This window comes from Colletotrichum higginsianum, chromosome 5 (genome assembly GCF_001672515.1).
Source record: "Colletotrichum higginsianum IMI 349063 chromosome 5, whole genome shotgun sequence".
NCBI lineage: Eukaryota > Fungi > Ascomycota > Sordariomycetes > Glomerellales > Glomerellaceae > Colletotrichum > Colletotrichum higginsianum.
Window position 1 is genome coordinate 979,302 of NC_030958.1, and position 22,754 is coordinate 1,002,055.

General features: G+C 41.4%; 1 protein-coding gene across 1 annotated transcript; it reads left to right on the forward strand.

The window, feature by feature from the left end:
* Positions 1-880: 880 nt before the first annotated feature.
* CH63R_07233 (methyltransferase domain-containing protein) lies at positions 881-3,302 on the forward strand (the record flags this gene model as incomplete). The annotated part of the gene is made up of 3 exons (XM_018302208.1): positions 881-1,125; positions 1,184-2,080; positions 2,153-3,302. The coding sequence occupies 3 exons, from the start codon at positions 881-883 to the stop codon at positions 3,300-3,302; spliced, it is 2,292 nt and encodes a 763-aa protein (XP_018156986.1).
* Positions 3,303-22,754: the final 19,452 nt, after the last annotated feature.

Genomic DNA, 22,754 nt, shown 5'->3' on the forward strand with positions numbered 1-22,754 from the left:
GACTTCAGAGCCGCAGATGAGGGGGCATTGATTGATGCAGAAATAAAGCAGGCTTAGAGCTGCGAGACATGGAATATTCAATCACACCGAACGAACATAATTGGGAAGCCTCGTCGTGGTTGGCATGCGAACTGCGATACGAATATGCACTTGCATTTTGCATCGGGCACGTATGAAGCCGTCACGAGCACGGAATGAAAACTAATCGAAGTACAACAGTTCTAGAAATGCAACATTTATCCAGACGAGGTCGTGTCAAAAGTGCAATGTACGGCACTTTTCAAGACCTCGGACAACGCCGCCTCGCTGTAAATAACCCCGAGCCTGAGCCTCTGTCAGGGCAGAAAGCACAGCAATTGATCGATGGGTTTGAATCCATACAACCGACGTCGTTTGACAATATCCGCCAAAGATCCTCTGTGTATGCGAACTGCATCTAACATAAAAGATGGTAAGAGACGAAAAGAGCACGAATGGACGAGGAAATCGAGGCGTTGCAGACGGGAACAGGAGAAGCTTTTGTACTGCTGGATAACCTTGAAATGAAGAGGAAGAAAAAGAGATACTTGGGTGGGGGGGAGGAGCTTGCCGCGACACTGGGTTAGTCCGCCATGCGAACCAGTTAGTTGCCTTAATGGGCCGCGCACTACTGTAGACTGTTGAGCCGCATTGCTCACCGGGCCAGCTCTCCCCACCATCAGCTTCAACCCTATATACCATCTCGACATCGGCCGGATGTGATGATAATACCAACGAGGAGTCGCCATCAACAGTTTCATTTCAGACTCAACCCCAAGCCGACATTGCGTTACCTCCACATTCGTTCCCATGTCCTGCTCTTTCAACCAGCAAAGTAGGCAATACCCACGGTCTACTGGAGATGAGTCAACACCCGGAACCCGCCACAGCCCTCACCAAAGGCTTTACCAACCATCTTCGCGCGCGAGAGCAGGAGCGGCGGCGAAAGACGTGGACCAAATGTCCCATTTGTGGCGATGAGTTACGAGCAGAGTCACGGGACGACGTCCAGCAGCATTACAAGGACAACCACGCCGCTGGGCAAGATAGTAATCCGCCTCCGACCGCGCAGAATCTCTCTGATCAGATAGACGAGGTTTGGAAGTCGTAAGCACATCAGCCGAATGCACCCCTACTTGACGCGAGGCTGAGATCTATTTCCCAGGATTCGATCACGTCCACCGCCGCCACGAGCCGACCAACCACCGTCATCCGATCCAATCCCATCGGTAACGCCGTCCAGCGTCGACCCTGGCCCCAGTACCCCGACCCCGGAGCCCGAAAGACAACGAACACTGAATCAACAGTCTTCTTCAAAGACACCTTATAGAAATAACAAAGACGAGAGGATGGTCGCCCCGAAGCGGAGCCGTGCGCGGGAGTCGAACCATCACACTGCGCGTTCTACCGATAACGAATTCCGAAGGGAGCCTACCCAGCAGAAGGGGAAGCTGTGGACCCCCACCGACGACAACCCGCTTACTCGACGTGCCGATGCGAAACGGCCCGGAGATGCCTCCGACTCCCCTCGGGCTCCGGCCTCGGTACGGTCCTTCGAACCCCGGTCCTCGGAGCCGGACAACACGGAAGTGATGATCAAGGAACCCGAGACACGACCTATCAGCCAAGAGCAGCTTGTCGCTGAAGTCAAGGGCATCTACGCAGGCCTTGTTATGGTCGAGTCCAAGTGTATCGAGGTGGATAACTCGCAAAGCTCAAACAAAGAAACCAACCCCAAACTCAACAACGAACAATGGCAGGCATTAATCGCTTTACATCGGACTCTTCTTCATGAACATCATGATTTTTTCCTGGCATCACAGCATCCATCTGCGAGCCCAGCCCTGCGGCGTTTGGCAAGCAAGTATGCAATGCCGGCCAGGATGTGGCGTCATGGAATACACTCGTTTTTAGAACTGCTTCGACACTGGTTGCCAGCATCTCTTGAACATATGCTTGCGTTCATATATCTGGCTTACTCCATGATGGCACTGCTCTATGAAACTGTCCCTACCTTTGAGGATACTTGGATTGAGTGTCTGGGTGATCTTGGACGCTACAGGTATGCGGCATCTCGCCAGAATTTAACACGTGCTTCTTTTCTTGAGCTCTTAGTAACTTGTCTTGTGATTAGGATGGCGATAGAAGATGACGATCTAAAAGATCGCGAGGTCTGGACATCCGTGAGCCGTCACTGGTACTCCAAGGCGAGTGATAAAGCTCCTACTACTGGTCGGCTGTACCATCATCTTGCGATTCTTGCGCGCCCGAACGGCCTGCAGCAGCTGTTTTACTACTCAAAGTCGCTTTGCGTGCCTGTGCCGTTTCTCTCAGCACGGGAGTCCATCATGACACTCTTCGACCCGCATTTGAATGGCTCTCCAACGAGATTGCAAGAGATTGACGCCGCTTTCGTCCGCGCTCACGGCATTCTGTTCTCCGGGAAGAACATGGATCAGTTGGCGCCGTCTGTGAGCGAGTTTATCGATCACTTGGACAACCACATTGCACGCAACACGAAGCGGTGGCTGGATAGCGGCTACTACATCGGCATCGCCCTTTCGTGCGCCATTCTCGAGTACGGCAGCGAGTCGAACTCTGTGATGAGAGCCATCAAGACGGGTCGTATAGAGGACGCTGATGTCCACATGGACGACAACGAGACTGGCGCTGCAAGCCAAAAGCAGCTCGACGCCCTCGACTTCGCCTCGCGAACCCACAATGTTGTCTTCCGCCGTTTTGGCGACCCAAACGTTAGCCCCTACGTGCATGTCACCCTCTCCTTCCTCCACCACCTGTCACACTTCCCGATTGCAATGGGGTACATTGAAGAGAAGATTCCATGGAAGCTTATATCATATACGTTGAACTCACTCATGGCGAAGTGTCCGTCTGTAGACAAGATCGAATCGGAGGAGTTTCCGAGACAGGACAAGGAAGCTCCTCGTCCCTTGCCCGAGGATTTTGCGCAGCGGGGGTTGTTGTGGGTTGATAAGTACTACCCGGACGACTGGTTTACGACGGCCAAGTTCGACGACGACGAGAAGTACTTTGAAGTCGCCTCGATGGCCCAAGAGCGCCGCGAGCGGTGCCTTTGGTTGGGTTGTCGACTCGCCTCGTCTGGGAACTGGCTGACATACGACCGGGCCACGAGGGAATTCGGTGTGCCGGCGCGATTCGAGATGGATGTAGGCGAGATTGTCTCGCAGCAGAGCGAGGGAGGGGAAGAGGATGGCGATGTGATCATTCCAGATGCGCCTGCTGCCGTTACCACTCCTACTTGAAGTTCCTGGGACACAGCATCTGAGAAACATCACTTCCGCTATCTCCCTTCCCTCTCTCGCTCTGTCGCGAGGTAATCTCGGCGTTTGGGCGAGCAGGGACTCGGGTGTTATCCGACGATGTATCTTCCATCAACAGGCCGGCACCGGGTCGGCGTTGGCGACTCACCATGTGACATCGAGATCTCCGACCCGGGGCCGGGTGTAAGGGAGAACAAGTTGGAATATTCTTCCCAAGTCGCCCTCTGGCAGATGTCCAAATCCGGAGATAGTATGTCCATGTCATGGCTTCAAGACTAGCCATATCATACCACCTCGCCAGCGTCCCAGCGCAAATCTTCGTACGTCGAGCTCTGCAGGGAATAAGAGTAAGTCAGCAAATATCCGCATGGGTCCAAAGAAATCCAAATCCGATCAGTTGCTAACATCTCATTGCAGCCAGCGGCGCTCCAACAGTGTAGAGGTGTCAAATGGTTACTGCATTATTTCCCGTTTGATCATCGCTATTTTCTGCATATATGAAGCTATGTTTAGATGTATACTATTTAAACGCAGATCGTGTCCTTTCTAGCCAATTTGGCAGGAGAATGTATGATTGCAAAAGTCTTTGTGTTTTCGCAACTTCCATCAAAAGCGCGTTCCCTCACTTCAAGTTTCGTTTGTATGTTTGTGATTGCAGATTCAAAAAGGAGCCCTGCAATGATCTATGAAGTCACTGCAATACAATGTTGTGAAAAGAAACAACTTCATGGAGGAAATATGACTTTCTGCCACTAGGAAGGTACTATAGAAGCTGTACTAATACTGTAGAAGCTCAGTAGAGCCGGGATACGCGTACATTTGTCCATTCAAACTTCGCGATACACCCGCGAGTGAGACATCTGCCCTAGTCCCTTATAATCCACTCTAGCCAGGCGTATGGTGGAGGATAGCTTCAACAAGTGTCCCAGTTTGTCCTGTTTTGTCTTTTACCAATGGAGTAAGATGGATACGCTTCCAAGGAACAAACTTTTGTATTCTAATACAACTAATGAAGAACCAGCAGCTATGATGATGAATACCCTGGACTGTTAAACCAGTCTGTTTTCTAGAGTGCCCGGCAAAGAGCCTGCGCGTCTATAGAACAGCACTTGATTTCTTCCTGGGTCTCAGAACGAAAGATATAGAAGAATTCTGCCTCTACAAGTCTGTAAGCCAGTAGTTGCCTCGGGCTGGACATAAGTGGAGACGTTCTGCCATGAGCTTTTGTTTAGTTTCTCAATTCTAAAGATCCATTCAACGGTCTCCAAAAGAACTGTATAAGCATCGGCACAGGATGTAAAGACCGCACTACAACAATTTGTAGTGGTTGGCGTGCAGTGACCCATATCAATGCTCGACAGACAATGCTATACATACCCTAGATAATTCAACTAAAGTCACAAGTGTTCTATCTTCGTGGTTCCAGCAGGCAAAATCAGGACCTGTCAATCCCCTCGAGTCCTGAAGCTTCTTGCCGAGTCGATGCCTCGGCATTCAGACCAACCGTCGGCCTCAAGTCCACTTCCACTCAGAAAACGAACCACACGAGTACCGTAGTGAGTGAACTTCGACACCTAAGAGGCAGAGAGAAGCCTGCACGAGTCGAGAGCCATCCTACAAGGCGCCCGCATGTCCTCGTGATGCCTGTGACTGTCCCGTCTTTCGGTGACAAGCGGAGCTTTGTTTCTCATGACCTTGTTTGGGACCCCCTGCCAGGCCTTTCAAGTCGTCTGCATGAAACACACCCTTTTTTTGGCCGCCAAAATAAACCGCTTTTTACTTCTTGCTATAAATGTCGACTCCCTTCGTCAGCGTTGGCGGCGCAGCGGAGAAACGGCCCATCTAATCCACGCTAGACGGTCGCCCGGGCAGTAGGCGCGGGACGAAGTAATTCCTTTTTTGATTTGGTTCGTAATCTTGGTCTGCAGGCTTCGGAACTTTGATGCCACACACCATCCATCAGTGGTACCAATGAGTGACTAAGAGTCTGGATCCGAGACCTATGAGGACACACACTTTAGCTCTGTCGGGCCGGTGACTGCGAGATCCTCCACGACGAACACCTAAGGGAAAAGGCACGAATTATTCGGCGGCTTTCTGGAATGGTGCTGTAAACACGACCGAGAATAGCCGGATACGACAAGTCAGATATCTTCTGACATGGAACACAGAGGCGATAACAGTACTCCTGAGTCATCCTGGCTTTGCCGGGCCCTGAACATAGGCAACTAACGTCAGCACCATGCGCCCGGCCATTCCCGTATTATCAATCGTCTTGCAGGCCCAGCCTCTGTGCTGACGATGCCACGAGCCGTAGGGCCATTTTTTACGTTTGAAAAATGCAGCAAAAATGAGCAAGTTACGACGTCGGATCCATGGTGGGATATCTCGGCCGCGTACCCAAGCCAACTGCCTAGGCCAGCTTACTGCGATGGTCGCTTCGTAGAATTCACCCCTCCCGAAGGAATGGAGTAGGCCAACACCATCTCAAAAGCAGTAATCGTTCGGGTGGCTGAGTCCTGCTTGGCGCTTGACGTCGAGTGGGTTCTGATACCCCAGTGCTCACGGGCGGGGGGGATATCCATCGCGGGTGTTCGATCGCTAGCCGACCTCGTGCGGATATATCATGTGGGTTGAGCTGTCACGCTGTTCCCCCGCCCTGCCATACCCAACAATGTAGTGAGTGGCGGCTGCTGCTGCACCGATCGATTCAAACTCATTCATACTCGCATCTGTCTCGTGACCCTCTGTCTCACATCACCCTACATCCTCAGTTCAAAAGGCGATTATCGATGAATTTCCTGCTTGTCAGGTTCGGTGTCTCTAACATTCAATATTACCCCTCTTGTCAGAATTACCAGGCATCCATAGGTTGAGTATCTTCCTGCGTCTGCAATAGTGGGTTGCACCAAATAATGTGAGGTAGCTGCACGCAGCTCAGACGCCCGCAGTGGCAGCCATCCATGCACCCACATGCAGCTTATAAGGAGCAGGAGGAGGATTCGCCCAAAACTGCCGATAGGCATCACTGCAAGGAAAAGAAGCTATTCTTGGTAATACTCGAACACATTTCCCGTCTGATTCTTGCGAAACCATCTTGACGGGTGACAAAAGTCAGTGGACTCTGGTATCCAGCGCGAACGTCGTTTCCGAGCACTGAATAGCACGCAGCCGATGCCTATGCTCCCATACGGCGGAATCGTCTATTTTGGATTGGTCTGGCAGGCTATGTGCAGGGGAAGGCTGTAGCTGCAGGCCGCCTGGTGTTCATGCATGAACTCACCTGCCTAGGCCGAAACGGAGCCAAGCCAACTAAGGCTGCCTCGGGAGGGCGGGTGGACAGCCTCGTCTACGATGTATCAGAGACAAATCGCGCAATGTGCATTGATGGCGTGATCAAACTGTCCGGGGATACTAACTGGTCCAGCACAATAATGATGAAGACTGACTTGACAATCAACTCACCGAGATTTAGGCAGAACGTCTTAACTCTTCCAGGTCAGACCTAGCGCCGATTCCATGCTGTGAAATTGGAGTATCTGGATTTGGTAACTGCATCTTCCAACACGTCTGCCTCCGACTTTGTGGGGTTGAGAGCCCTCCCGCGTTGGGTGGAAGCAAGACGAGGAGATCTGGGTGGGTAGTTTGCCGACAATCCAGAGCTTCTACGTTCTTCCGAGGGCGTTTTTGCAAAATCAAATAACATGGACTGGGAGGAATGGGGCAGGAACAAGATTTTGTTCATCATACTACGTAAGGATTCTTCCTCTTTACTGTGTATGAACATAGAATGTAGCCAAACAGTAATTGCACACAATAAAAAGAGTCTTAGTTAGATGTAAATAAAAGCTTTCCGCAAAGTATCAGGCAATAGGGGCCTTCTAAAAAAAAGAAATCAAATGAGAAGTACTACACTTTTTTGGGATTGTGAGTGCCTCTGAGAGAGTCTACCTATAAGATGCTGCTTTTGCATTTGTATGACATGCTTCTAAGTTTTTCCAGACGAATGCAATAACCAATAGACTATTTGACGCCAGCTAAATAGAATTCGAGGTGAGGAATAAGTCAAGTCTGTTATTTGATTGTCAATATACAGTCAAGCAGATCGACGTTCTGCCCCCTGAGATACTTTGCCTAGATTCTAGACCCGCCAGACGTTTTGGAAAGAAAGAGAACGGACTCAACTCTTTTCATTATGCCCAAGGCAGCTTGTAGGGATATCGTCCTAGCTTTAGGATCCTTGTTCCTAACCTACTCAGCAAAAGCTTCTGCCCTGAACTAGGTCTTACAAACGACAGCAAGTACTAAAAAATAACAAGGCAAATCAACTCCAAAGGACAACGAGACGACCGTGAGAAGTCGCTGAGAGCTCATCAAAAATTGCATCATGACACATTATAGGCTGTATCTGGTTTTTTTAACTGCAACTAGATATAAATAATTATCTGACTTCAATGTCATGCCAGCCAGTTTTGATCCCAAGTTCTTACCAGACCTCACACTTAGGAAAACAACGAGGGACACTCTCGCGTCCCCGTTGAGTTGGAATCTTTCACAGCAACCGAAGCAGTATACATATATGCAGTCAAATGCCGAGTGAACAACTAACAAAGTCATCATATTTCGCTTTCATGGTGATTGGTGTCATTGTCTGTGCGATTTCAAATCGCCCAAACCCAGAGGAATGAGGCGCGGCATAGGTCCCGCAACGTTGACTCGCCTCGGCTTGCCCGTCGACCGACCGACCTATCAAAAGATAAGATTACCGTGAATTTTACCCAGGATGAATACTAGCCTGAGTAGCCTGCAGCTGGTGTCTTATCAAGCGAAAGGGAGCCGCGTCATGGCGCATTGCCTTGTCAGTGCCTGGTTGCCTTGCCTCACCATCGCCACAGATCGCGCTGTCCATGGAGAGGTCGGAATATGCGTTCGGACGAAGTAAAACCCTGACAAGATGACGGAATGCGTCCTGGCTCAGCGCTTCGACGCATGTTTGATGACGAACTCAAGAGGCTTGTATGTGATTCCTCACCCGAAACCAAACGGGATATCGTGGCTTGTAGCAGCCAATTGAAGTCTTTCAAGACCCAATGGCTTGCCATGATTCTCCAAGCGTCGCCAGAATATGGAATTCGAATTAAAGCGGACTGTTGTGCTCCGACGAGTTCGTTAGAGCTAGTGAGACCTTGCTTGTCGCCTGGTCCGGTGCGTGAGCAGGCGACCGGACGCTTATTTAGCGTCGATTCGAGAGCCATTTCATCTCCCACCGCACTGCCTACGATGTAGATCCACCAACTGATCCGGCTGCTAGCTTGGTTGCCTAAATTGCATCTGCAGTGTCCCTTTCGTGTCTATACCGTTTTCTGCATTGCAAGACATGCCACCTAATCGAGGCGAAGCGGCTTGCACCCGAATATCATACCTTGTCCTCAAGATTCCCATGCGTTTCCCTCGTGGATCCCACATGTCTCTGGGCCAATCCATCTGTGCGAAGAGCGAGATTTGATGAGCTGCCCGCTAAGTCAGCATACCCACTTCCTGGCACCCCCCACTTCCTGGCACCCCAAAAATGCCTCAACACCATGACCAGCCTCCTTTTTTCTCCTCCTTCAAACCACCACAACAATCACAATACTTATCCAAATAGCCTCATTTTTTGCATACACCTTCTTCTTTACCTTATAATTCAATATACTGAAGATAATATCTATTAAGCAATTGAAGCTATTAGCAATAGTAAGTCTATAAAGAGGGCAGCCTTAGAGTATAGCATCCCTAAGTTAACCCTTTAACTTTAACTCTAGGGCAGCTAGTCTAAAAGGATTGCATTTTCTAACCTTTAGAAGCTTTCCCCTAATTAGGAGGCTAAGTTAGCTAAATAAGTGCGAATCCAGTATGCCCTTAGTATTACCCCAACCTATTAATAAGTGAGGGCATTTGCAGAATGAATCCTCTGTACTATAGGGGATAAGGAGCCTATAGGAAAGGGCTAAATTTATACCTTTCTAAAGAGAAACCTATTTATTAAGGTCTAGAGAAATTGCCTTATTAACTCTAGATGTATTAATAGAGTATTTACTAAAGTTATTAGGGACTAATTTAAACTCCTTACTATACTAGAGGTTAAGAGTATTAAACTAGCTAATAAATACAATATAAATAAGATTAGTATTCTTAAGGGCTAGGAATCTAATAGGCTAGTACTAGGGATAGCTAAGATAAAGTCTATTTGCAAGAAATAGCCTAAATTAAGAGTATAAGTATTTATTATTAAATGCATCTCTACTCTAGGTATTACAGTTAGCTTTCTGTAGTAGTATCTATTAGTAGAAGCTGAGGCAATAAAGCTAGGGAACAGTACTATAAATTGTACTAAAAGAATTAAGTCTTTAGAGGATATAGTAATTAGTTGTATACTTAATAAGGGGCTTGTAATGTATATTACTAGTAAAGGGTGCTAAGAGTATTTAAGGGGATAATTACAAAGTTAATTGCTAAAGAGCTATAGAAGGTAATCTATTTATGCAGAATAAGTATCCTTATATTCTTGAATGTTATTCTTAGGACTAATATCTTAAAATTAGTCCTTATTTTAGGACTAATAATTTAAATGTTAGTCCCTAGTATAGACTACTTATTATCTATTAGTCCTTCTTATCTGCACGTAATCTTCCCTAGTTCTTCTATTCTAAGGAGTTATCTATATAATTTTATTTCTTATTTATATAAATACTGTACTGCCTGCACTCTACCTAGCCTAGTAGGGCTGTATTACTTATAGCTTATTAAGTTGTAATATTAAGTCTCCTCTCTAAAGGTCTTATTCTTAAGACTATATAAGTAAGTAGTATCTCCTAAGTTAGGGAGTTATTAAATTTACTTCCTAATTTCTTATAATACTAATACTATATTAGGTTGTATTGAAAAATTAAAATTGAAATCTAAGTCTTAAAAGATAGAGATTAAAGATTGTAAATATCTTGCACTTCTAGAGTTTTTTAATACTTATTCTATTATTACTAATATGCCTTGTACTTACTATTTTTGCGCACAGGTGTCTTATTATTTTAGTAAGGGCTCTTCTTACTATTAGGCCTATATTAAAGTAAAGAAGCCTTATAATAGTGTCTTAGTAGTATTTACTTATAAGTAGCCTTACTTATATAGATTTTTATTTACTAATTAGTTGTAGTCTAATAGTTAAATACTTAGTAATAAGAGTAGGATAAAAAGGAGGAAAAAGCTAGTAAAGAGCTCTTAAAGCTTTATAAGGAGCTTACTTATTTGCAATCCTTAATAGTAATAGTAGCAGGTTATCTAGTAAGAATTTAGAAAACTTAGAAACTAGTTTATAATTATTAAGCTAAGACTTTCTATAGGGGTATAAAGGAGATTAATAAGTTGGATACTCTAGAGTTAGTACTAAGTACTTATAAGTATAGAGTAGTAGAGGAGCTGCAATTTATAGGGGTTTCTAATAATGTAAATTAGTCCTTATTTAAGCTTAGTAATAATTTCTTAGGCTTAGGGCTATTAGTAGTAGAGGAGGAGTCTAGAGATTGTAATATTCCTAAAGTAGTTGCAGAGTGTACTAGAGGTTCTTAACTAGTTCCTATAAGTTGTCTTTATATCTGTAGTCTTTCTATTTAATAAGATATTTATTATAACTATCTTTATTCCTATAGTTAATAATTTATTTAACTTTATATTCTAGTTTATTAAGTTCTACAATAATGCAGTCTTTAGTATGTAATCTGCGTAGCGCTAGTTTAAGGAGTACAATGTAAAAGACTAGGTAGATTTTCATTATATTAGGTAGTTTTAGCTTATAGTTAACTAGTAAGACTTTTTTAAGGATTTTAAAAGGTCTAAGTTTTTTGTAGTCCAACTTATTACTAGGCTATTTAGTTTTAATATTTTATTATATAAAGTAGGTACTATCTCCCTCTTTAAAAGATAGTCCTCTAATTCTTAAAGTATTAGTATATTTTTTTATTTATTCTCTAATAAGTTCTAAATCTTAGGAGACATTTATCTAGATTTTACGCATCTTATTAATATTAGCTACAGCCTTTAGGGCCTATAGTCCTTTACGTAATTCTCTATATGCAGTAGGTTTGAATTTGTAGTTTAGGTAGAATAGGGAGTAGAGAGTACTTTCTCTAACTGCACTATTGTAGGTGAACTAAGCTATAGGTAATAGTAGTACTTAGTTATCTTAATTGTAGTTAATATAGTATTATAGATACTATTTAAGTATTTAGTTAATTTATTTAGTCTAACTATTAGTCTGCAAGTAGAAAGAGGTAAATAGTTTGTAGTCTGCACTAAGTTGCAAAATTAGAGATTTCTAAAACTTTAAAGTAAATAGCTTGTCTCTATTTAATACAATTTCTTTAAGTAGTCTATAGTTGCTAATAATATATTTTAAAAATGTATACGCAAGGTCTTCTACTGTACTTACTTCTAAGTATAGAATAAAGTAGGCGTATTTAGTAAGTTAGTCTACTATAACTAAAATACTATTGTAATAGACCTTTGTAAGTAGTTCTCTTAACTTTAGTAGTTTAATAATAAAGTCTAAAGAGATTAAATAATATACTACTAACGTACGTGCATAGTGAGCTGCGCATCATAGTGAGCTGCGCACGTCCACTGCCTTTCTACCTCTTAAACCTTTACACCTACTTTCCTCCACGTACGAACATGACTTCTTCTTCTAAAGAAAGCCGTATTATCCTTGCCCTCCAAGCTATCCAAAAAGACCCAAAAATGTCTGTACGAAGAGCTGCCTCCACCTTTGAGGTTCCTGAATCAACCCTTCGCACGCGACGCGCTGGTGTACTCCCACGAGCCGAGACGCGACCGAAATCAATGAAGATGACTATAACTGAAGAGGAGGTGATTCTTGAACGAGTTATTGACCTAATCGATCGAGGGTTCCCTCCGCGACAAGAAGACGTACGAGAAATGGCCGACCAACTCCTAAACGCGCGCAACGGGACGCGTACGGGACCCCGATGGGCAGAGAACTTCGTACGACGCGTCCCCCAATTGAAAATGCAATTTCGACGTCGAATCGACTATCAGAGGGCCTTAGCTGAGGATCCTACAATTATACAAGGCTGGTTTGCACTCGTGCGAAACACAATTGCAAAGTACGGAATACTTGATGACGATATCTACAATTTTGATGAGACTGGGTTCCTGATGGGAATGCTGTCGCATGCAAAGGTTGTTACAACGTCTGACCGTAAGGGAAGGCCTCGTACGAAGCAGCCTGGCAATCGGGAATGGGTTTCTGTCATTCAGGGTGTGTGTGCAGATGGCTGGGCGATGCCTCCGTACGTTATCGTGAAGGGCAAATATCACCTCCTCTCCTGGTACACCAACGGCCAATTCCCAGCCACATGGCGCATCCATCCAAGCGAAAATGGATGGACGACAAATGATATTGGCCTAGATTGGCTACAGCACTTTAATCAGTGCACAAGGACTCGTACGAAGGGCTCTTATCGCCTCTTGATCCTTGATGGTCACAACAGCCATAAATCGACCGACTTTGACGAATACTGCAAGGAACAAAGCATTATTGCTCTCTGCATGCCTCCCCATTCATCGCACGAGCTCCAGCCTCTTGATGTTGGGTGCTTTAGCCCGTTAAAGCACTCGTACAGCAAGGAAATCGAGAAGATGATGCGGATGCAGATTTCGCATATTACTAAGGATGACTTCTTTCCTGCCTTTAAAGCAGCATTCTTTGCCTCAATGGGCGAAAACAACGTACGAGCTGGTTTTAGACAGGCAGGCCTTGTACCTTTTAACCCTGAAGTGGTTCTTTCTCGCTTGGATTTCAAGCCAAAGACGCCAACACCATCAAACTCACGGCCAAGCAGCCGAGGCTCCTGGGACGCAAAGACACCAACCACAGCACTAGAGGGCGTACGAAGTGCTTCCTCTCTTAAAAAGAAGATCCAAGCACATCAAGGTAGCTCACCAACACCAATGTACGAAGTAATTGACTTCCAGGCCAGAGGTATTAGCAAGTTAGCCCATAGGCTTGCTATTGTTGAGGCTGAGAACCGTAAGCTTCGTACGGGGATAGAGGTACTAAGTAAGCGCCGGAGGGCAAAAAAAACACGACTACGTCTTGGAGGGTCACTTAATACTGCTGAAGCAGAGGCACTACAAGTAGAAAAGGGTGGTGTTGATGCTGGAGGAGAGAATAACCCTCAGAAGGAGGGTCGTACGGAAGGTGCTGAACCACGCGCGCGACGATGTGGCAATTGCGGAAAGTCTGGACATAACGCACGAACCTGTGAAGTAGTTTGGGATAGTGATGAAGAAGAGGGTGATAAGTAGTTTTAATTGATTTCGTACGTTGTAGTTGAATTAACTTATATAAGAGGTAGAAAGGCAGTAGACGTGCGCAGCTCACTATGATGCGCAGCTCACTATGCACGTACGTTAGTAGTACTAGTAGTAGCTAAATTTATCTATAGGGTTTGTATAGACTATTCTTACTTTTCTTATAGGGTTTGCAATCCTAAATTGCATTTACAATATCTTATTTTATTACTTATTAGTTGTAGTATTATTAAATTTATTTCTAAATCTTAATAACTCCTTAGTAACTATATATCTAAGTACTATAAATCTCTCTAATTATATTATGCATTATTTTATTAGTTGTACTAGCTATAACTTATTTAGTAATTATAAGAAGCTTTTGTACTAGAATAAAGTCTCTATTTTTATCTATTTTAAGGATAACTTATATTTCCTCTAAGATAGGAACTTTATAATCCATCCTTCTACTAAGAGTATTAGCTCTACTATTGTTAGTTCCTTTCCTATAGATAATTTAGAAGTTATATTCTAAAAGGAATTCTAATTATTTAACTTATTATTTATTTAAGTTCTTAAATATTGTAAAATGTGCGAGGTTTTTGTAATCTATATATATAAGAACTTTATATTTTGTACTAGATAGTTGTAGTCTCTATTTATAGAATACTTTAATAATTACTATAAGTTCTTTATTGTAAATTTAGTAGTTTAACTCTAGTTTATAAAATACTTTAGAGAAGAAGGTATAAGAGTGTAGTCTTCCTTCTTTATTGCATTGTCCAAGTTGTCTGCCTATAGTAAAGTCTAAAGTATTAGTCTCAATTTCAAAAGGTTTATTTAAATTAGGGATTTAAGTAATAGGTTCTAAGCTAACTTATTATTTAACTTGCTCGAATGCATTATTGCATTCTTTAGTCTATTCAAATAGGGTATCTTTTCGTATAAGGTCTTAAATGCACTTAATATTTCCTATGTAACTGTTACGACCCAACAAGCTACAGGTGACGCAGCCCCACCAGGCCAGGCAAGGGCGCGGGCGGCACAGCATTTGTATGGACAAGAAACAGGACCACACAGGTGACTCCTCGGAACGGAAGAACTAGGGAAGGTCACGTGCAGATAAGGAGGACCGACGGACGATAAGCGGTCCACGCTAGGGACCGACATCCAGATCGTCGGTCCCAGGACGAGGACCGACTTTGAGATGTCGGTCCCAGGAACAACACCCAAGGATATAAGGACATCCATTCCGTATAGATAGATTACCTTCCATAGCTCTTCAGCAATCAACTTTGTGATTATCCCCTCGGATACTCTCGGCACCCTTCACTAGTGACCAACGTTACAAGCCTCTTGTTGAGTATACGACTGATCACCGTATCCTCTGAAGACCTGATCCTTTCAGCACGACTTACAGCACTGTTCCCCAGCTTCGTTGCCTCAGCTTCTGCTAATAGACACTACCACGGAAAGCCGACCGTAACAGTAACCTTTAAGGAATTATTAATAAAAATTAATAAATCCTAGAAATAACTAGACGTCTTTAATATTTTAGGGGGTAGGCTAGTCCCTAACTGCCTGTACTTTCTTTACTTCTATCTCAATTTGTCCTAGTGTAATAGTGTATTCTAGAAAGTTAACTTTCTTACTATAGAATTTGCATTTTTCTACTTCTACTAATAACTTAGTATTTTAGAGCTTCTAAAGGACTTTGTATACATATTCCTTATATAGCTTAAGAGTAGGTAAGAAGATAAGGATGTTATTAAGGTAGATAATAATAAATATATTAATAAATTTACTAAGAATATAGTTAATTATTATCTAAAAGGTAGTAGGTGCATTAGTAAGTCCAAAAGGTATAATAAAGTACTTAAAGAGTCCTTTATGTATTTAGAATACTATTTTCTACTCTTTGCCTTCCTTTATTCTAATTAAATTGTAGGCTCCTTTAAGGTTAAGGGCTATAAACTAGTTTACTCTATATAGTAAATCTTAGAGTTCTAAGATAAGTAGTAGTAAGTAGTAATTTTTCTTTATAATACTATTAAGCTATTAGTAGTTAATATATAATTATAGCTTACTATTCTTCTTTAGTATAAATAGAATAGAGTATTCTACTAATAATTCTAAGGGTCTAATGTACCCTTTCTTAAGGTTTTTATTAAGGTACTTATTAAGTACCTTACATTCTATTTTATTAAGTCTATATATTAAATAGAACTTTAAGTAGGAGCCTTTAATAAGAGGGATCTTATAATTGTAAGGTCTATATTCTAGTAAGCCTATTTCTAATTCTAGGGCAAATAGCTTATTATACTTCTAGTACTCCTCTAGAATAGCTAGGAGTAAATTTAATCCCTAATTAGATACTACTGGGGCTACTGTCTTAGAAGGCTATATCTCCTAGAGATAGGTAATGTACTGTATTTATTATATTGTATTATTAAGAGGTACTCTAGAAGATTTATTTAAGGTTTAACTCTTGCAGTACTACTTAGTAACTGAATCTAATTATTAGAGTTAGCTAGTTCTCTAATTTATTTATAAGTTGTACTTTTGTAACTATATAATTCCTAGGATAATATTAGTGTCTCCTATCTCTATAATATTAAATTAGAGTTCTTCTTTCTAGCTATAAACTTGCAAAGGGAGGTATACTATCTCTAAAATAATAAGTCTACTACTATACTTAACTTATTCTCCTTTAACTATCTGTAATGCATACAGGTATTCTTTCTTCTACTATAGTATCTTTTATTTATTTACTAGTTTAGGCAATATAAAGTCTCCTTAGGTACTACTATTAATAACTGTGCGCATTTATTATCCTTAAATCTTAATATCCAGTTTAAAATATACTGCATTATAGGTTGTATATAGGGTCTTATAAGTTGTTACTGTATGTTGCCCTTTTTTTGTAAGTATCTTTAGTTTTTTAGCTATTTCTTTTCCTATACCTTCCTCTAGGCTCTTACTTTTACCTTAGAATAAATAAGGCATTCGTTATATTTGCATTATTACTATTCTTAGTTATTATTGTAGTATAATATAGGGTACTTAGGGTTAGGAGTAAAGGTTGCAATATTTCCTTCCTTATAGAGTTGCATTATTTAGAAGGGGAGTTATCTATATAGATAGACATCCTAAATAAGTTCTTCTATATAGTATTGTAAGTAGAAGTAGAACTTCTTCTTACCTTTCTTGTAGTCTTTATAGTTGTTATTTAGGTATTCAGCCTAGAATAAGTCTTAATAGTTCTAGTTGCTAGGATTAAGTAGGGGGTAGTCTTCTAGTATAAGTAGTATAAGTAGGTAGTTCTTTTTGTATGCAGTTCTGTAGAATTTAACTAATTAATTATTATTTACTAGGTAGATAATTTAGTATTCTAGTTGCTTTAGGGGTTCTAGGCTCTCTTTATTAGAGCTAAATGCAATGTAGGTTTTGTAGTACTAGCTAGGCGTAATTCTATAGCTAAGTATTTCTTCTAAATTGTAATTTAAGCTATTTAGCCCTTGTAGGTAGTTACTTATAGTGTATTTATACACTTTCCTCTACTTAGAGGTCTATATTTGTAGGTCCTAGGAATTAGTAGCTGCAGCTTAATTAAGTGCAATTATATTAATCTGTCCATTTAGTGCTATTAGGCCTTAAAGTATAGGTCTCTTAACTTCTTTAAGTTGTTCTTCCTAGAGTATTTTATTAAGTTATTTATTAATTTTGTATGTAAGCTTCTAGTTAGGGCCTTATTGCATTATTATAAGAGTCCTTAGTTATTCTTAAGGGGTTTCTTTCTTTTTAAATAAGTTATCCTTTATAAGTCCTTTCCTTGCGTTAGGAATCTTCTAGTAGCTAGTAATTCTGCAGACTTATTAGAGGACATTAATATATTATTATTAGTATTCATTAGGGGTCTTGCATATTCCTATTTTTTTGTATTCTAATTTAACTATAGTTAGTATTCTAGGGGGCTTAGAATACTATCCTAATTATTCTTTACTGTCTTAATAGGTAAGGCAATTATTATTATAGTATGCAGTCTATAAGAGTGAGGCGTAGGGAATATTCTTACTAGTAATATTAATTTATTAGCTCTTCTTAAGTACTAGTTAGAATTACTATTTCTTAGGTTACTAGTATTCTCTAGCTATGTATCCTAATTTATTACAATTGTAGTACTTAAAGTCTTATATTTTATTGTCTCTCTAAGCTATACTGAGGTCTATAGGGCTACTATAGTACTTGTAGGTAGTACTATTACAATTCTAGTTATTCTGCTAGTTGTTTCCTCTAGGGTGCTTAGTTTGTCTATTATACTGAGAGTAGTTCTATTAGGATTATTATTAGGGTTGCTATTAGTACTTCCTTCTAGAGTTAGTAGGTACTTATTTTTTACTTTTCTCCTTTCTTTATTTAAAGAGTCTATTGTTAATTTTAATAGTAAGTTCTGTATACTATAGGAAGTTGTCTAGTTAGTCTTACTTAAAGAGTTTATCTTTAATATCTTCTTTAAGTCCTTTATAGAATAAGAAGATCTTAGTAGTATTAGTATAGTTAAGTCTAGTACAAATGCATTTAAACTCTGCAGTATAATAAGTAGCTGCACCTTTCTATTTAAGGTTAGCAAGGTTGCATTCGTATTATTATTATTTGTTAAGTTCCTAAAAGAGGGATAGGAGTACCTTTTCGAATTTATAGTATTCTTAGAAGATAAGTTAGGTTTTGGATTTAAGTCTATTCTACTTATTAGTTATAAAGTTAGTAAGGTGAAATTCAAACTAAGTAAGAGCTCATCCTTTTAAGAAGGAGGCTGCGTAGATAACCTTCTTAGCCTTATTTTTAAAACTTATTCTATAGAATTATTAGTAAGCTCAAACTTAAGTAAGGAATCCCTTAAGTTGTTCTAGGGTTCTATTAAAAGCTTAGGGGGAATTAAGTTAGAGTTTCTCTTATCTATTGTAGTGCAGAGTAGTAATAATATTAGCTGCTGCACAGAGAGTATTAACTTCCTATTAGAGTACTATAAGCTAAGTATACTTAGGATTCTACTGGATTATTTACTAGAGTCTAGTAACTTTAACTGCATTACTATTAAATGCATTCTATATATAAGCTATATCTTAATAGGTTTTCTTAAGCTACTTAGCTAGCTCTATAGTATTATTATTACTATTAGAGGACTTAGCGTCCTTTATTTCCTTATTTAGAGTCTTAGGGGGTATAGGAGCTTTTCCCTTAGAGGTAGGAGTAGGAGTTGTAGGAGTTACTTTAGAAGCTATTATATTATACTATTTATTAGCTTTATAAAGTTAACTTACTAAATAGGAGTAATTAAAGTATTACAGTTAGCTTTCTGTAGTAGTATCTATTAGTAGAAGCTGAGGTAATAAAGCTAGGGAATAGTACTATAAGTTGTACTAAAAGGATTAGGTCTTTAGAGAATACAGTAATTAGTTATATACTTAATAAGGGGCTTATAATGTATATTACTAGTAAAGAGTACTAAGAGTATTTAAGGGGATAATTATAAAGTTAATTACTAAAGAGCTATAGAAAGTAATTTATTTATGCAGAATAAGTATTCTTATATTCTTAAATATTATTCTTAGGACTAACATCTTAAAGTTAGTCCTTATTCTAAGACTAATAATCTGGATATTAGTCCCTAGTATAGACTACTTATTATCTATTAGTCCTTCTTATCTGTATGTAACCTTCCCTAGTTCTTCTATTCTAAGGAGTTATCTGTATAACTTTGTTTCTTGTCTATACAAATGCTGTACTGCCTGCACCCTGCCTAGCCTAGTGGGGCTGCATTACCTGTAGCTTATTAGGTTATAATACTAGGCTATACTCTAGATTCCCTTATTATATATAAGGGTAAGATAGTCTAGTAGTAGTAGTTTCCTCTAAATCTTAGCTCTTATAAAGAATAGTAGTTTACTATAATAGAGAATAAATAGACTATAGATAATACTGCAATTGAATAGCTGCAGAAAGTCTTTATCCCTTAGACTATCCCTTAGACTGCTTCTTAGGGTAAGGAGGGCTAGGAGGGCAAAAAGGAGGCTAGACTACTAGTTGTTAATAGCTATAGGAGTTATATAATAATAGACTTTATATAGCTCTACTATATTAATAATATTTATCTATTATTCCTACTACTATATACTTCCTATATACTCTAGCTACTTAACTAATTAGTCTTTAGCTCTATAAAGGCAACCTATAGAAAGGAGCTTAAATACCTTAGTTAGTAGAATAACTCTACTATTATAGGTAAGAGGAACTTTATAAGCTATTATTAGAAGGCTCATACTGCAAGTATAATAATACAGAATATTAGAAGTAGTTAGAAATAAATAGAGTTATAGCTTATCTCTATAGTAAAGCCTCTAATAAGCTCCCTCCTACTCCTAATAATACTAAAGCTATTAGTATTATTAGATTAAATTAGTAAAGGGCAGTCTAGAGGTAAGGAAGGGGAAGGATAGGCATCTGTATTATCTGCAGTAGTATAGTTAATACTAAGGAAGATAAAGAATCTAGCTAGCTAACTAAAGCTATTTACAGAGCTAAATAATAATGCCTTTACTTAATACTTTCTATTCTAGAAGGTTAAAAAAGGCTTTAGTAAGTAGGCCTATAAGCTAGCTACTGCTTAGCATAAGCTGGAGCTTTTGCAGGCCTAAGTCAATAATACTGCAGTAAGGAAAAGAAGGGCAGTCCAGATCGACCCAAACACTAAGTTCGCTAATATTAAGGACATCCAGTAGGCGCAAATTAAGGCTAGCGAAAAAAAGAATAATGCAGCTGAATCCAGTGACTCTAATTGCCCTAGTGAGGCAGAAAGCTGTATTATAGTAGCATCTAGAAGAAGGCAGTAATTAATTAAAGTCGAAGGGCATAGTGGGAATAACTTCACTTTTGGGGTGCCAGGAAGTGGGGGGTGCCAGGAAGTGGGTATGCTGACTTAATCTGGCTTTCAACAACTCACGAATAAGACACATTGACGTCGTATGTTCAGACCAGGCTCCATTAGAAGAGCAATGCATTAGGGCATCAATCGTCAATGTGTGAGAAATGCTCTTATCCCTGCGATAATAACGCATTGGTATGTTCCCTGAGGTTCTTTCGCGCCATTGACCTTCATGACCTACTGGGGCACTGTTGGCGTTTAACTGCTGACATTACTGTCACCCATCTGGAATTATTTACGTGTCGTATAATCAATGTTGTCTGAGTTGAGAGCCGATCGCTTGTTCCATGGCAACAGGCAACATTCCCTGCAAGGACTACTCATGATGCTTTGCCGCATTCACGTTGCCAGCCTCATAAAGAGCCCCAAACCCTGACCAGCGTCCAGATATGGATCTGAGGATGAAATGCATGCCAAGCGAGCCGTTAGGCAGCCAGATACCGGAAAGCGGGGTATCCGCATTCGAAGCCCATCGTTGAGAAGGATCTCAACAGCTTACGCGAAAGACTCGCTGACTGCATGCAGCATTGCATGATCCGTAGGTCCCGCGTTGCATCTCACAGTAGCCTTGCAGTTCCGACTTCCCCGGTGCTGGGGGAGCCCTTCGATTTGAGTTCAATTGGGACTGAGAGAAATATTTCGTAATTGTGATTCGTTCGTGACGACTGTCGCAGACGCAGGCTCTCAAGCACAGCAAATCAAATGCTAAGGCAGCATGGTAGGCGGCAAGGCAACTCGGTGTCAAAGGCAAACAACAGTCGACACATTAGCTTGCGGATAATAGGCAGGCAAACAAATAATTAATGGGTGTCTATTGCGATGCGATGCTAAAAGAGATTTTGACATCATTTCCAGAACTGTATGTTTATAGCTAATACGGATTTCAGAGTCAATTCAAAATGTTGTGTGAAATATGGCAGAAACTCTCTGAATACATGTCAAAACCAGCCTAGAGAAAATTGCTTTTCTACTTCCAAGTCTTTGGATTAAACACATGATTGCATGGGAGTTGTAATCAGTTGTCCTTACCGAAACCACTATATCTTTCAACATGGTTCTTGGAGACGTTGTTCTCTCAAGAAGTCAAGATAAGCTTCTAACGAGTAAGTCAACATACCCACTTTTGGAACACCCCCTCATTTGGAACACCTAAAAATGCCTCAACCCCACCACCAGCCTCCTACTTCCTCCAACTTCGAACTATCACAACAATTTCATACCTTATGCAAATAACCTCATTTTTTCAGAGGACCTTTATTCCTGCCTTATGGCCCAGTATACCGAGTATGAAGTCAATCAGGCAATCCAGGCTGTTTCAGACGGCCAAAGCCTAAGGAAGGCAGCCCGCGAATATGGCATCCCAATTACCACCCTCCACAACCGTCTCACAGGCACCCAGGCAAGGGCAGCAGCATTTTCAGACCTTCAGAGGCTTTCCCCTGACCAGGAGGCTAAGTTGGCTGAATGGGTGCGAATCCAGCATGCCCTTGGTGTTGCCCCAACCCATCAACAAGTGAGGGCATTCGCAGAACGAATCCTCTGTGCTATGGGGGACAAGGAGCCTATAGGAAAGGGCTGGATCCATGCCTTTCTAAAGAGAAACCCATCTATCAAGGTCCAGAGAAGTCGCCTTATTGACTCTAGACGTGTTAATGGAGCATCTACTGAGGTTATCAGGGACTGGTTCAAACTCCTCGCCATACCAGAGGTCAAGGGCATTAAACCATCCAATAGATACAACATGGATGAGACTGGTATCCTTGAGGGCCAGGGATCTAATGGGCTGGTGCTGGGCATGTCTGAGACGAAGTCTGTACGCAAGAAACAGCCTGGATCAAGGGCATGGGTATCCATCATCGAATGCATCTCTGCCCTGGGCCATGCCCTTGATCCCCTCATTATATATAAGGGCAAGACAGTCCAGCAGCAGTGGTTTCCTCTAGACCTTGGCCCTTATGAAGGATGGCAGTTCACTGCAACAGAGAATGGATGGACTACAGACGACACTGCAGTTGAATGGCTGCAGAAGGTCTTCATCCCTCAGACTATCCCTCAGACTGCCTCCCAGGGCAAGGAGGGCCAGGAGGGCAAGGAGGAGGCCAGAC